The sequence below is a fragment of the Scleropages formosus genome, chromosome 2 (genome assembly GCF_900964775.1).
Source record: "Scleropages formosus chromosome 2, fSclFor1.1, whole genome shotgun sequence".
Taxonomy (NCBI): Eukaryota; Metazoa; Chordata; class Actinopteri; order Osteoglossiformes; family Osteoglossidae; genus Scleropages; species Scleropages formosus.
The window spans coordinates 24,344,547-24,360,082 of record NC_041807.1 but is presented as its reverse complement, the minus strand read 5'-3'; the positions used below and the strand labels follow the sequence as shown (position 1 = coordinate 24,360,082).

The following is a 15,536-nucleotide window of genomic DNA, read 5'->3' as shown; positions in this document are numbered from 1 at the left end:
TTTTTTCATTCCAGTGAAGACTGAAGACCAAACCAAACTGCTGAAATGCGACTAGAAAACCTGCTTATGCTGGAATCTCTCCCCCCCCTACACACACACACACCCTTGTGAAATTCACCTTACTTGCTTAAACGTGACCTGTCTCAGAATGACCTGTCATGGTTTTGTTGAGACAAAATGGAGATATTGTTATGGTCATTGGTTTTAGCTGTAATGCAGGTTAATTTATTTTTTAATTTAAAAAAAAAAAAAAAAAGTACCCACTTTGTCAACCAAAAGCCTCCTTTTACTGTGAATCATTAGCTTCAACTGGATGGTGTTCTTTGTGCAGAGATTATGCAAGAGTCTTCAGCTTCCCTGCAGCTGGCTGAATGTGACAGGCATTGTGTTCTGAAAACGGAGTCCAAGAAAAAGTTGGTTCAAAATGCAAAAATTACTATTTTATTATAAGATAGTTATCCTAATAATGCTTCTCATCTAACAAGCCTTCAGTGAGAATGCTGAGTGTGAAACACAAGTCTACTGTTTTATGGACACGCCAGTCAGTTAGTAGCATCATTTGTGAGTACTGTCAACTCAGTCAGTGTTGTATGCAACCAGGCCAACATTTCAAGATTTCATTTTCAAATAGTTTTTTAAAAAATTTTCAGTGATTTTCACACAACAATAGTAAAGAATAATTAGGGTCTCATAGAACCACCAATGGAGTCCTTTACGTGAGCCCGATGAAGCGAGAACTGTAGCTCAGACAAACCGCCGTATCGGATTGAAGAGTGAATTGGTGGTTGGATAGGTGGTCAGGAGTTGCCTTGGTTTTAATATGTTGTCCTCAGGGGCAGTCGCTGTAGGAACTTCATTCCAGTTTACCTCCAGGACTCTGAAATGGAGCTCTGTACTGGAAGGGTCTCGTCCCTGACGTTTGCTTGTAAAGTTTACGGGACGGGCAAACCCTCGGCCTGCGGAGACTTTCTTTTTTGAGCTGGACTGGGGGTACTTGGTCTTGCGCAAATTTTCATGCCCGTGTTTTCCCCATGCATTTGTTGTTAAAAAAGCATTTAAATGGTTTTCACAATATCCTCAGAAGTGTACGTGAGGCAACAGCACACTGTAGCTACTATTCAGCTCCTGTAGATTTCATGACCCTATTGATGTCAATCAACAAAAGTAGCTGTAAATCGGTCCGTTTTGTATCTATTATTTGGGGTTTTTCCTGGTATGTATTATACAGATATTGAAATTTCAGAAAATGTATTTTGTTAAAAAAATGTACATATTTAAATATGTATTTTTGCACAAGCATTTTTCCTATCCATTTTGGTACAGTTGACCTTCAATATGTACTTAGTCTAAAAGAATTAGTTCCTTTTGTTTGAAGTGGTTCACTGCCAAGCCAATAATGCAATATGCCTCTAACAACATCTGTTAAATGTGCACTTGGGTCCTTCGGAGGTGAAGTGCTGTCAAGTCAAGGTGTTCAAAGTCATTTTGTCCCAAAGGTCTTTGTGAGCAGTTATTTTCAAACATTGCTTTTGCAGATGAACTCCATTTACGACGTATCTGTTTGATAAATTGTTAGTCTGCAACCATTGTGGATGAGATTCAGATCCTTAAAGTAGTTTCAGAACCAAGAGCTCTCCACCGACGCTTCTTCAAAGCTGAGTTGATGGCCACTTTCACAGCCTTGCAAGTTGGCCTTTTTTTTTTTAAAAAATTATTTTTAAATCCTACTTGTTCTTATAAATATTTGACTATGTACTTCCATTTCAGTTTAGGTAAAATTTCTCTGTGGACAGAGGGACAGACTTGGTGTGCGGTCAAGTCAGTTAAATCAAGTGATGCTTTATTCTTGCAGTTATTCATCCCATAACACAATACTTTGGAAAAGGTCTGTCACACTTCTTTTCTTATTTTCTCTTAATGCATGACATTTTTTTTTTTATTATTGGTTGTTACTTTTGAGAGAACAAAATCACATCTGATCTGACAGCCTCCAAGCTGTCCGCTCACAAGACCTGTGTGTTTTTTTTTTTTTATTATTTTTTAAATTAGCTTCTAAACGTTACTCAACAAAAGACTTGAATGGTGACAGTTTGGCATTGCCTTGCGGCAACACTTTACCTTTAAGGCTGTAGGAGTAGGACAAATACTGAAATAGGAGGAGGAGGAAGGAGGGTGAGAACACTTTAATATGTAATGCAGCTTCTTGCATCATGATTGCCAAACATTTCATTTTAAACACTGCTTTTACTTAGGGAAGAAGTGCCTAAAATTCTCACACTATGACTGTTTTAACTACAGCTGTTATTTGTCCCTATGACTTGAATGTTGAAGTTGTTTAGGAGCTTGCTTTTTATTCCTTTCTGTGTGTCCCAGTTGTGGTAAAAATGCTGGCCAGCCTCCCACAGCTTTTTAAAACTTTAGAAAATACTGGTGACTGGGGTGCGGCGCTGCCAGTTTGAATTTGACTACTGTTGGAATTGTAATCTGCAGTTCTTCCTAAATGGGGAGGGGATCATATTCTCTTTTGAAATCTACACGTGACCATTTATTGATCAGTCATAGGTCAGGTATGTGACTTTGAGCAAGAATTGACATTTTTTTTAGTCTTTACACAAAATTGACAATTGAAAAAGTTTCCATTTGTCTGAATGACAGAAATGTATCTGATTTGGCACTACATGTATGTAATGTGAATCTAAGACTGAAACAAGCTTGTCTGTGGGTAATCCTTATAAATGCAAACTCCACTGTATACAGTAAGTGTATATAGTTAATTTTTGTATGCATTGATCAGCTGGACATCGTGTTGGCTGCTATATAATTCATGAACAAATGTAGTTGAATAGATTTAAATATTTAAAGATTGTATAGTCTGTTTTGTAACAGGTTTCTGTAAATAAAAAATAATTTATACTGTTATTTATACGTTAAAACTGCCTAACCTCTTGCTTTAATTGCTTCTACCCCTTTTGTAACAGAACAGCAAAATCCACTTTCAGGGGGGGAAAAAGCTTTTTAACTGTGTTGATTTCTTTACACAAGAGTAACTTTTTGCTGCTTCCATTCAAATTAGAAATGCTTAACCACTGGAAACAGATGGTTCTGGAGAAAAATTTATTAGTTGCATCTACATCTACAAACTCATACAGCCTAACTGTTATGCTCAGTTATTGAGACACACAGCACAGTGTGTCCTGGGAGGAAGAGGAGAGCTAGTGACCTGCAGAGGAAGGTCTGTGTGACTGATGGAAGAGCTCCTTACAGCAGGATCACAAAGACAAATGGACAAATATAATGTGAACCATTTCCATAAACCACATAATAAATCACATAATTCAGTGAGTGTTGTTTGGCCAGACAGTGCAGCCTAGTCTTAGGTGCTCAACTGTGGCTTCAAGAGAATGGTCTGTAACCCATCAGAATATAGCGAAATTGATTTGTAGAGCTGAAAGCAGCTGAAAGCTCTGCCAATTCTAGGATGGTGAGTGCAAACAATTCACTCTGTGTACAGGACATCCAGGCACATCTTACTGAAGATAATGGTGTTTTTCTGTTGGTGCATCATGAGTGTTGTAACTGTTAAGAGGCTGGTTGAGAATGTACAGGGTACTCCTTGGAAAGCAACAGTGTGTCGAGACCATCAAGAAGTCCCAATAAGCACAGGTAAGGCACCACCCCAGTAAGATCTGACTTGTTACACATATATGTAATTGCATCTTTCTCCCCCTTGGACAGTAATGGAAACTTTTTATTGCAACAGGCTCAGTTTATGAATTTGTGTTTTTGAAATTCTACATATTCTGTTATTTTCTGTCATTATATTGGGGGAAAAGGTACTAATCTTGCAAAATGTTTTGAAGGTAATATTTAATACTTAAGTCATAATGGAAAACCACTGATAAAAATGTGCTTTATTTGCATAAATGCAATTCTGGAAAATGTGCGCAAGAGATAGAAAATCCAGCAGTGCATAGAACAGCAAGTTGAAGGTACATGCTAACCACCAGGGGCCACTAGAGAAACTGAATGATGTGAAAACTGAAGGATGATTTTCCTTTTATTTTACCACAGAGTGTCATCAGGGAGTTAAGATGATGACCATCTCAGCCAAAGGCTTCAGCTAAATACTGCACAGCAAGTGTTGCATGTTGTTTTGAAGAAGTGTCTGCTGAATGAATAAATGTACGTTGAGGACCCAGTGTACGAAACTGTATTTCATGCCTTTCAATTGGCTGTATTTTAAACAGGGTCCCTGAGCTCTGATATCACTTTCGGGTCACTTTGCTACACATTGTGTCAGTAAATAACTTCAATTTTGGTCAGTGACATTTGGGCTTTTAGGCAAAGCTAAAGTTTCTAACTCCTATTTTTGTACTGCATATCTTTTAAATTGCTTCACTATGTGAGTTAATCAAATTCTAGTGACAGACAACTAATGAAAAAGAATCTGCACTTTTGGTGACACAAATGACAACGTGTAGAGCACGGCTGTGACCTTCCACTAACCTGCAATCGGTGAAAACACTGTTTTCCTCTTCAGTGGAAGAGTCTTAAGGTTGGGTGCAATAAAGGCAGCGCGCTGCCACCTACTGGACCGGACTGTTCTGTACTCGTCCAGTTCACCGCTATTCTAAACTCGGAACTCTTTACCTTTATTCATTTATTTACCGGACTTTATTTATGTGACTGGGTAATTTTACCGGAACAATTTAGGGTACGTGAGGGTACTTTTGGCCTGGAAGAACAGCTCAGTATCACTTTTGTTCAGTTGTCCAATGGAGGGGTAAGGATAGTATAGGGGTTGCTGACAGTGTAGTGTTTAGAGATTCTGCCTTTGAATGCCAGCTACACTACCCTGGAGTAAGGTGCTTCCACCAGCTGTAGAACCCTTGAGTAAGGTACTTATCCTAATTTGTTTCAGTACCAGCTTCCCAGCTGTATAAATGGGTAAATAAATCTACGTACAGTAGGTTAACATTGTAAGTCACTTTGGATTAAAGCATCAGCTAAATGAGTAAATATACATTTGGGTCCAAAGGCAGCAACTCTAACCCCTGTGCTACCAGTTGTCCCAGAATATAGTACACTGGATTTGTTTGTGAATTGGCACCTAATATGAAACACAGTATAGCAATATACGAACAATGAAGGACAAAACAATAACAATATACAAAGCAATCACCATGTGCAAGTAGTAGTGCAAATAACAGCGCAATTGAAGGCAGTGCACTACTGCTTGTGTTTACAATCCTGTTTACTACCTGTACATGGTGGTCACACATTTTATGATCTTACCCTTCACTGTGTGTTGTGTTTTCATGTTTAGTGCCGAACCACAAACAATTCTTATATTTATCTGACCCTTTTTTTCTAAAGTGACTCTCAATGTTAAGCTACTTAAATTATTTACCCATTTATACAGCTGGGCCATTTCACTGGCACAATCTATGGTAAATAGCTTGTTCAAGGGTATTACAGCTAAAGGTGGGATTTGAACCTGCGGGCCCAAAGGCAGCAGCGCAAACCATTGTGTCACCAGGTGTCCCATGAAACCCCTGACATCTCGGAGGAAAGACTAACCTAAACAACTCTATCATCCAAGCAGCTACCATGTGCAAGTTTTGACCTCATTGCTGTAAGAAACTGAAATTACAGCTTCGGTTCGATAAGATTAGACTTTAGCACCTGTCGCACAGGCCCCCAAAGAATAACACTTTCAAATGTTCAAAACTGCTCTACTGAGTTTCTACTGAAACTAACGTGACGTGTGAAGGCTCAGTATATGCAAACTTGGCACGTTCTCACCGGGTTTGTGTGGGTTTCCTCCTACAGTCTAAAGACATGCACAAAAAAAGGAAATGGTAAACCACTTCCGAACCCTCCTTTACCGTGAAAACCATGTGAGTGTTCACTATAAAACAACTTACTCGAAAGCATTTACTCTTGCCTTATGTTACGTTTAAACTTGTGAGCTCACTGTGTCATAGACTTTAGAACTTTGTAAAGATATATGTGTGTGAGAGAGAGAAAGGAATAACAAAACACACCGAAAACCTGTTCAGAGGCACTAACCCTACCAGTTATAGTGATTAGCGCTACTGCCTTTGGATCGAAAGGTTGCAGGTTCAGTCCCCATCTCCAGCTGTAGTACCCTTGAGAAAGATACTTACCCTAAATTGCTTCTGTAAAATTACACAGTGGTTTGTGACGAGGCTGAGATTCAGACATTTAGACATGAACAAACATACACAGCTGTATAAATGGGTAAATGATTGTAACTTCAATAATTGTAACCTTACCACTGTAAGTTGCTTTGGAGAAAAGCGCTGACTAATTGTAAATGTATACAGTGCTACTTAGAAGTATGTGAAACCCTTGTGCCACAAAATGGCTGTTTAATGAGAATCAGCCTTTCTCATGGGACAAGATAGGTGTATAATGACTGGTTCCATATGTTGCTTTAGAGGAAATCGTGTGTAGTAGAAACACGGAGGTAGCGCGGGTGCGAAAACACGTGAACCCCAAATTGCATTTGTTAAAACTAAGTAGGTAAGAAGAACCAAACTAAAATCCCAGTGTCATCTGCCCAAAATAGTTTTGCAGTCATCCGCCATCCAGTGTCCGTGTTCCTTTGTCCATTTTACCCTTTTCGTTTTATTTGCCAGTTTTAGGCACGGCTTCTTTTTTTGAAGCTCTACTTCTAAGGCCAGCATCCCGGAGTCGTTTTTTCGCTGTCGCACGTGACCCTGCCAGCTGTTTCATGTATACTGTTTAAGGAAGCGGCCAGCTGGGTACCTATAAGGCGTTTGTTTCTCCAACTACAGACTGATGTATTTATCCTCTTGTGTAGGTGTGAATCTGGGCCTTTTGCTTCTTTTTCTCTACCCTGGTTCTTCAGTTTGCCCTCTCCTCTCAACACAGTAGTGGACGCTTCTGTACGAAATCTTCAGTTTCTTGGCAATCGGACGCATGCAATGACCATTTCACAACAACAGACTGACGTGTTTCTTGAGGAAGATGCTTCGTATTGGCCATTCCTGAACTTAGAAATGAACTTTAAGAATGCCAGTGCGTTTCAAACCCAGGAAAGACGATTTACTTCCTTCCTTAAACTGAATAACAGGTTTGAGCTAAGCTAACATCGCTACCATTAGCGCCATTACCATTAGTTCACGCCATTAGGACACTGGAGTAATGGCTTCTGAAAACACCGCTGTGCAGTCAAGTGTGAATAATAAATTATAAGTAATTTCAAGCAGTAATGGCCATTTGCAATATTAGTAATGATGGCTTTGCTAATATTTTAAAATCAATTTAATTAATGGATACACATTCACTAAAACAGTCACTTAGTCCAGTGCCGCCATTTTTGACAGCAGGCATTACATGTCATGTAGCTGTGGCCTATACACTATTTATTTATTCGTTTATTTTTAATTTATTTAATATCCGATCGGGTGATGCAGAGTGAAATATTGTGAAGCAGATGAGCGATCAGGCGAGTTTTGGGCTCCAAAAAGAATGTGTTTTAAGACTCTTCTTGAACGTTGAGAGGGAATCGGCATTTCCGAGAGACTGGGGGAACCTGCGAACCGAGAGCATTCAGGGTGTTAGAGCGAGACATGGTCACAAATAAGGAACGTAACTGTTCGGTAAAGTGCAGCGCCAACCCTCGCTACCCGATCGCCGGGCTGCGCTGAAAGAGCGGCTCAGCATTGCTCTGCTGCGTTTTTGTTCCAATTCCCGACAGAGGGCGCAATAGCACAAGAAAAGAGCTCAGCGTCGCGTCCAGACCAGCGCTGCGCGGCAGCTGCAGAACAAAGTCACCCGCTCTTTCGCTTACACTTTCTTTCTAAGAAAGTGTCTTTAACAGAGCAGTTTCTACACTTTCTCTCGCTCTGTTAAAGACGCTTTCTTTCCTGAGCCCATGCATGGAAAATTCAGTCAAGAATGCGTATGGAAAACCTAGTACTGTCTCTGTACAGAGCGAAAAGTGTACAATATCATGTCACCGATCCGTATGATTAGCAGAATTCCAAAATAAACACCTTAACTTAGAGTTTGGAGATCTGATTTAATCATTAAGAACACACATTTGCGTATGTAGCCTAGAGAAACTTTTAAATTATTGAATGTTTTCTGTCAAGATCCATGGGTATGTAAATAAATGACTCTATGGACCGCTAGTGACTTGTCAATTTAAGGTGTTAAAATATAAAGAAAACACTGATGAAAATGATTGACAGGAGTACACCGCGACTACTGGAACAAGTCGTGTTCTGAAGTAAATATGTACGTTAACGATTGTCCAAATCTTTTCGCTCAAGCAGCCATGGATGCCTGGTGGAAGCTGTGTAAAACAGCCATGAGAAGCAGTCTGTCATCAGCATTTAACGCATCCTTCACATATTTTTTTGCATATATGCAAAACAGGGTCATATGAAATGTTTGTTTTGTATTGATGCCTTTTTTAAGGCCCGGACGTTCTCTATTCACGTTAACCTTGCTGCTGTTATCGCAGTTTATGCAAACTGTGAAAATCAGTCAATAGGGACGGATTTCTCCCGATAAATTTCAACAACACAAACTCGCTCATCATCGACTTTTATCGACTATGTGCCCTATGGTGGCATTTTTCCCTAGAAATTGCAACAACTATTACAGTAGCTACCAAGTTTCATATGAGAGTGTATGTACAGTATATTTCATGTGTGTACACTCTGTTTCTAATGGTTGTCATTCGGTGGGCCTTCGCGGGCAAATCAGATCTCTCTCTTGCTAAATGTGAACAATTAAAAAAATAGAAAACCAGAACCTGAAAGTAAACAAACGTGAAAGTAAAACAACCACGGCTATGCCATAGTGACATCACCATAGTGAAAATGAAACAAAACCATGTTGATTTCATTCTCTTCCTGCTTCTGTCAAAGCTGCTTTGTGTTGCAGAGGCTGTGGCTCAACAGAACGAGCAAAAGGAGGTTCAACGAGGTCCCTTTGTGTGCTGGAAAAAATGGTAGGGATGTTTCTTGCACCGCTGGTCAGCAAGGCTTTGCTTTTCAAACTACACTCTACATTAGCTTTGTCTCAAAATATATTTAAAAACATTGGTATATTTCTCCACTGTTCTTATTACTTTGTGCTGTTTTGTAGATAGACTGCACCCCAATTTCTGTTTAGTTAGAAGTGCATGGCTAAAAAATGTACTTGGTGCTAGCAGTCTATTTGTGCATTTCTGAGGCTAGCCAACGGACAGGACTGTAAGTGCTCAGTGGGAAGCTTGTGTTACCGGTTCCTTACCATTTGTTTAAAATAAGGAAATTGACGTGTTACAGTTAAAAAAAAAAAAAAAAAAAAAAAAACGGTCAATGTAATGGAGCCATTCACTGTTGTTTGTTGGGTGTGTTTCAGAGCTCCTCGAGACAACGGGGTCAAGACTCCCATGAGAGGAGAAAGAAGTTGTCCAGAGAGACCAGTGAGTTCAAGGTAAACCCATCGGTTCAATGAGTAACACTGTCTGAAAGTGCTGTGCCATCATGGGTCAGAGTGGTCAGTGCTGTATGGGAGCAGCAGGTGCCATAGTGGTAAATGTTTCCTTGTAATCTGACTGTTCCCTTTCACTCCTGTTGTATTACCATTGAGCTGACAAATACCCTGCTCTCCAAATTTAACACACCTTGCTCTTCAAGCAGTAGAACAGATGACACAGGAAATGCAGATGTTGACAGCAACATGTCACTAACACTTGTGGTCAGTCTAAAACGGAACAAAGTTCTATGCCTTTTTTCAGGGTAAGGGTGTTTATCTGGGGAATATGTTTGTGAAATTATTTAGGTAGGATCCTTATAAGATAATCAATGCATGTAGGACGAAAGAAAGCCTTCCAGACAGAGCAGAAGCCCTTCCCGAGTGACAGCCCCCTTCAGACCCAGGTTTGGTGAGAGATTCTTCAGACCACGGTAAAAACTAGTTGCACCCCATTGTTACTTTGACTAAGGGCAGAAATGCAGGCCCAGGGCTTTTAGTCAGTGTGTAAAGGCTCTATCTCTGAAACTACAGTATTAGTCCTATGTTCTTGTTTTCCATATAGAATAACAGTTAAAATTAGTCTTCCTTTTCTGGAGCCTTATTTTTAAAGAAATACAGATACATGTTTTTAAAATAAAGCATTGTGAAAAATGCTATATTTTAAAGCCTGTCCTTTATGTGACTATATTTAATTTTCCAGTTTCATAAAGGCTGGGCCTTTTTTTCGGAGACCTGGGTTTAGCTTCATGTTCCAGAGGTACCGCCCTCCTGCGGGCATGAAGTTACAAAACAGACCTCCTGTGGGGGTGGCAGCCCCACCTTTGCCTTCCAACCAGCGCACCAGCATTAACAACACAAGCAAGTGCTCCAAAGGGATGTCAACAGATCAGAAGAGTAAGTTTGTCATAGAAAGATGTGATCATCATTCCATATTAGCGTCACTGTTTGAGAATGCGTTATTTTAAGAGCAGTGGGTTGTGTAGTGGTTAGTGCTATCACATTTCAGTCTGAAGGTCTGAGATTCCTATTTCCATTCCTGCTGCCGTACACGTTCAGTGTACCTGTCCTGAATTTATACAGTGAGAATACACTGCTGTATAAATGGGTAAATCAGTGTACAATTGTACTGCACATTATTTCCCAACACGTGAAAAATGTGACCTGGAGCAGATTGTCCAAGTGCTGAGATCAATTAAAAGTTTTTTTTTTTTTTTTTTAACAGCAGCAGCAGCAGTTTTCTTTTGGCACATAAGATGCCAAAGTTTTTCCAGGAAATCGTTTCACTTTTATCACAATGAATTATTTATGTCTGCTCTGACGCCACATTTGAACTGCTTGCGACAGTCATTTTTTCAGCATTCCATCTAATTCAGTGCCTTCCTGTAGCATCCAGTAGGGTACTCTGTTGTAGCAGCGGGGAGGTCAGGAGTGACCCCCCTCATGCTCTCAGGCCTCAAGAGCCAAGAGCTGTATCAACTGTTCTCATAAGTGGGTGATGCGGGCACAGTGATCACATGCTGGTGTTCCGAAAACCTGGGTGTGAAATCTGGACATGAAAATGCGCACACAACGTTTTAACAGGGAAAATCAACAAATAACACCATGCAGGGTACACTTGCTTCTTCAGAGCATCAATATTTCTGTTCGGAACTGGAGACATGCTCATGACTGCGGGAGCTGTACAGTTGCTGAGGAGAGCTCAGAGCAGGTTGCTATGGGCGCCTGGGAGATGTACAGTGATGACTCACAGGCCTTGCGTAAGAGCCAGCTGATGATATGAGCACACTGGGGAGCAATGCGCTCCTATGCTGAGGCAGATTCTTTCAAACGCACTCAATGGATGTACCAAAGTTATGTAATTTTTTAAAAGATATATAATAAAAAATATAGGTTTTGTCATCATCTCAGAGTTAATTACACTGTTTTATTTGTTAGCACAATCCTTATAAGCGTGTAGTAGCTGGAAACGAGTATATGTGCAGTTGGTGCTTCAAGTGGTCTGGCTGCGGGGAGAACAGCTGAGCTGAATAGACTGCCCATTAAGCACCCTTTTGTACACAGTGGTGATGATGTGGAGGAGGAAGCAACCCACACAAACCCCCTGTTGCCTGTTGGATTACGAATCAGAAACCTTCACTGGTCCAGCTCCGGAGCATGAAGAAAATCATTGTTTTGAAACATGGAACCTTGTGGCTCTGTGTGTAATGCACTCTTTGCATTGTTCTAAATACACACACACACACACACATTTTCAGAACCGCTTGTCCCATACGGGGTCGCGGGGAACCGGAGCCTAACCCGGTAAATTTTCTCTGAGATGGAAAGATGTCACCTTGGAGAAAAGTGTCTGGTAAATGAAGAAATGTAATGCGTTTCATACCCACTGTTGTTTATTTTTTCAGATTCTTCTAAGTCATCTTCCGCTGCAAGCAAAAATAAGGGGATGACATCTCTCTCTTTCACAGTACACACCAGTCAATTCCAAGAGGTATCAGCTGTTGAGAAGACATTTTATATTAATCCAAGACCATTGCTGTTACAAAAAAGTACTCTTGTCAAAATGTTGCATGGAGGCTTTAATTAAATCAGGTGGAATATTGTTAGAGCTCTTGCCTTACAGTCGGAAGGTCCTTGTTTCAGTCCTTGATCATCATACTTAGCCCTAAATAAATATAAAGTATTTAATACATTTTTATCAACATTTACAAGAATATTTGGGATATGTACACCTGATGTGGATTTTTATTTAAGATGTCACTAAGCAAGTGCTTAAAGCCTTCTTATCTGTTGGGGAAAAAAAAAAGAAAAGATAGAAAACTTAACTAACACTCAGTGTTGCACCATGTGGGTGGCTATAAATTAAGGAAGCACTTTCATAATGAGTACATAAAATGGGAACTGGCAAGGACACTGGGAAGGGGTATAAACAAAATATTATTGTAATAGTTTATAATATTACTATTGAGTGCCCTGTTTTGCAAAGCATATTTTAAAGTCAATTTATACCAGTAACAGTGCTGATAATGTAAATGCAAGCGGAAAGCAATTAATAGTAATTTATGCAAAGTGCTGAAGTAGCCACAAAAATGAGTGAATTGTCTGCAAATAAATGGCCAGATATTCTTGAATTGGCTGCCATGTGAACTTCTCATTTGAATGTGTGTTTCATTCTCACTGCTTTAAATTGGATTAAATTCTAATAGTAATAATAATCGGGCAGGATTTTGTTGCAGAACAAAGTGTTCGTGCCTCGTTGCTTCTGACCTGTGAGGTCAGATGTAAGTTTGACTCTGACTCTGTTTTTGTCAAGTCAACCTGTTTATTTGTTGGGGATTCCTTTCACAGTCCATAAACGTGTGTTTCAGGTGAACTGGTGATTCTTGATTATGTTTGTTTGCAGATGTGTGAGTGAATGAATGTGTGTGATTGGGCTGTGATGGACTGTTGGCTTGTCTAAGGTGTATCCTGCTTCATGGCAACATTGTAACCCTGTAGTGGACAAGCAAGCAAGGAAGGATGGATGGATGGATGGAAATGGCAATGTTTGTGTCTAAAGCTCTATGTCTATTGTGAATAATAAAAATAACTTTTTTTTCACTAGCTAGACCCTTCCTGAGAATTAATCTACCAATTGCTAGGGTGCTTTTGAGTCTGTCTATGTTGTGCCCTTGGTCTTTCCCCTGACCATCCCTGACAACTGGTTGTTCTTCCTGACATCTGCAGGTCTTGCAGGAGGGCGATGACTCTTACAGTCAACAACTGCCAGACTGTGCAGCAAGGGCTGCTATGCGGAACAGAGCGGTCCAGCAAAAGAGGAGAGAGATTGAAGAGGTATTACTGTGCACTTTACCTTGCTGTTTTCATGGTAGTATGGAGATGCTTGCTGTTAGACTAGGACATTCATCCCTTCATGTCAGTGCTAAACCTGTTGCTGCCAGTCTTATGATCCTTTTAACAGAACTTTAATTTGAGCTTATTGTGCTTAGGATGAGGTTTCTCAAGCGGTATTCAGTTAGTCAGACCCTCACATGAGTTGTGACAAACCCCTCTTCGACCCTTTCTTGTTGTAATGAACAGGTGTACAGACAGGACTGCAACATATTTGGGATTGTGGTGAAGATGCTAATTGCCAAGGATCCATCCCTGGAGCAACCAATCCAGGCATCCTTCAGAGAGAACCTTCAGGACATTGGTTTGCGGTGTGCAGAAGCCATGCAGCAGTTCATTGAAGAATACGACCTGCTGCATCCAAGCCCTTTGTCCCCATCTCTCTTCACAAAATGATACATTTTCTGTCCTGCGCTACTGGGTCCGTCTTCATCTGCTGCTATATTAGTCACTGCCGGCAAACATCATATCTAGTCTTAGTTTACGGGTTCATTTATCTCCCCAAAAAAACGCTTAGATGAAACAATGCTTTCAGTAATATGGAAGCTATTGACAGATGAGATATTTTGCATGGCTATAAATAAAAATGTATTCAACGCGGTGCTGCCATTTAGATGCATTTGGCTCTAACTGAGTTTGCGTTTTGTTGTCATGGATACGGGCAGATTACACAAGCCTCCACGATGCACGTGTAAGAGCAAACACGTGACGATTCTTTCACAGATCATTGGTTGGTCACCCCTTTTCATCGTTGCTCCTCTCAGCACAGGAGACAGGAGCGCTCACAAAAACAGCAACACTGCCGTCACACTATGGCTGGGACCTTACGCTTTTAAATGCAGGCTGGTTGTAGATTCATACTGACATCTTGGAACAGTGTGCTTGAATAATGAAAACACCTGCTCAGATTCAGTTATCATGGTGCAGGAAAAATTCTCTCACGTATGTGCAGAACTCGAATAAGCTATTTTTCATGCAGCAGAGAGCATTTAAAATGAATCACAATATGTTCAATGAAGGATAAGCTTTTCTTGCCAGCAGCATTTTTTTAAATTATTTTTTGTTGCACAAAAACATACCCTCTTCAGCAACCAGATTTCATCTTAAGATCACTGGTGTGTTTGCTTATATGAGATGTACGCTTCCTTATAGAGAGGTGACATTCACCTACAGGTGCCAAAATGTTGTTTTCCTCCTACTTAGAATGCTTTGCTGGTTGCTACTGTTCAATGTGATTGCACTGAATAGTTTGAATCCTTCAAGTAAAAGTTATCCATCCCCATTTACAACTTGTATGTTCTCTTTTGCCTCAAAACAGATATATGAAACTGTAAAGCTATGTCTAGGATCGGTCTGGAAAAGAGAATCACATTGCCATTAAAGGATTCAGCACGCAGAGCCAGATGCTCCTACAAGGCAGCGCTTTCATTTGAGGCTTATTGAAAAAAGCAACGAGCCAAGTCTTAAAAGAGTGAACATGCTCAAGGGGTCCTCTCTGAGAAAAAGATTAAAAAAACAGCCGGAAAGCATTAACATTCCTTGAGCTGGACATGCTGCTGATCAGATACCATATTATTTTCAAAAACCCAACACTGACCTGGATTATTCCCAAGAATGACTCATCTGGATGCTTCCCAGTGTGGGGAATCTGCAGAGAACTGCATGCCACTGTGTGATTGCCATTTCACTGCAGCATGCTGGTGCTCAGCGGAGCATTATGAGTGCTGCTATCCGGACACACCTTGTTCTTCTGGTCTTAAGCAATTATATAGACGGCTGAGAGGTCAAAAAATTCATACACATTAAAGCAGGACCTCAGAAATTTGGAATTGTTTTTCTTTGCGTTCTTGTTTTGCAGACATTCCAGGACATTGCAATTGATTAAGGTTGTTTTATCTGGAGCTTTTATCTTCTCCTCTGTCCTGGTAATTTATGTAATAACAACACTCAAGAAATGGTGAAATGGGGATATGTTAAAGGTAAACACTCATTGTGGTAGAATGTTAATGGGGCTTCTTGTAGAGATAAAATATACTTCTAAGGTACGTCCTTCAAACAAATAATGCTGATTTCTGGGCCAAAGTAGCATTTCTCTTGCAGGGCTACTCTTATTTTCTTATCTG

The 15,536-nt window shown here is 40.2% G+C and overlaps 1 protein-coding gene across 4 annotated transcripts; it reads left to right on the top strand.

The window, feature by feature from the left end:
• Positions 1-4,866: 4,866 nt before the first annotated feature.
• LOC108939672 (periphilin-1-like) lies at positions 4,867-14,688 on the top strand. 4 transcript variants are annotated; one of them, XM_018761204.1, is made up of 8 exons: positions 4,867-4,898; positions 8,931-9,013; positions 9,409-9,483; positions 9,865-9,956; positions 10,226-10,419; positions 11,928-12,013; positions 13,249-13,356; positions 13,603-14,688. In XM_018761204.1, exons 2-8 carry the CDS (start codon positions 9,011-9,013, stop codon positions 13,807-13,809), a joined length of 765 nt encoding a protein of 254 aa, XP_018616720.1. In that variant the 5' UTR covers positions 4,867-4,898; positions 8,931-9,010; the 3' UTR covers positions 13,810-14,688. The 4 variants fall into 4 exon arrangements, with proteins under 4 accessions (XP_018616720.1, XP_018616730.1, XP_018616740.1 ...); XM_018761214.2 differs by lacking the exon at positions 4,867-4,898 and adding an exon at positions 6,706-6,846 and having other exon boundaries at positions 8,947-9,013; XM_018761224.2 differs by lacking the exon at positions 4,867-4,898 and having other exon boundaries at positions 8,002-9,013; positions 9,865-9,929.
• The last annotated feature ends 848 nt before the right edge of the window (positions 14,689-15,536 follow it).

Excerpts from the sequence above, each read along its gene's own strand:
- LOC108939672 (XM_018761204.1), top strand. Across the intron at positions 10,420-11,927 it reads GATGTCAACAGATCAGAAGA|ATTCTTCTAAGTCATCTTCC; the intron begins GTAAGTTTGTCA and ends TTATTTTTTCAG. Across the intron at positions 12,014-13,248 it reads ACACCAGTCAATTCCAAGAG|GTCTTGCAGGAGGGCGATGA; the intron begins GTATCAGCTGTT and ends TGACATCTGCAG.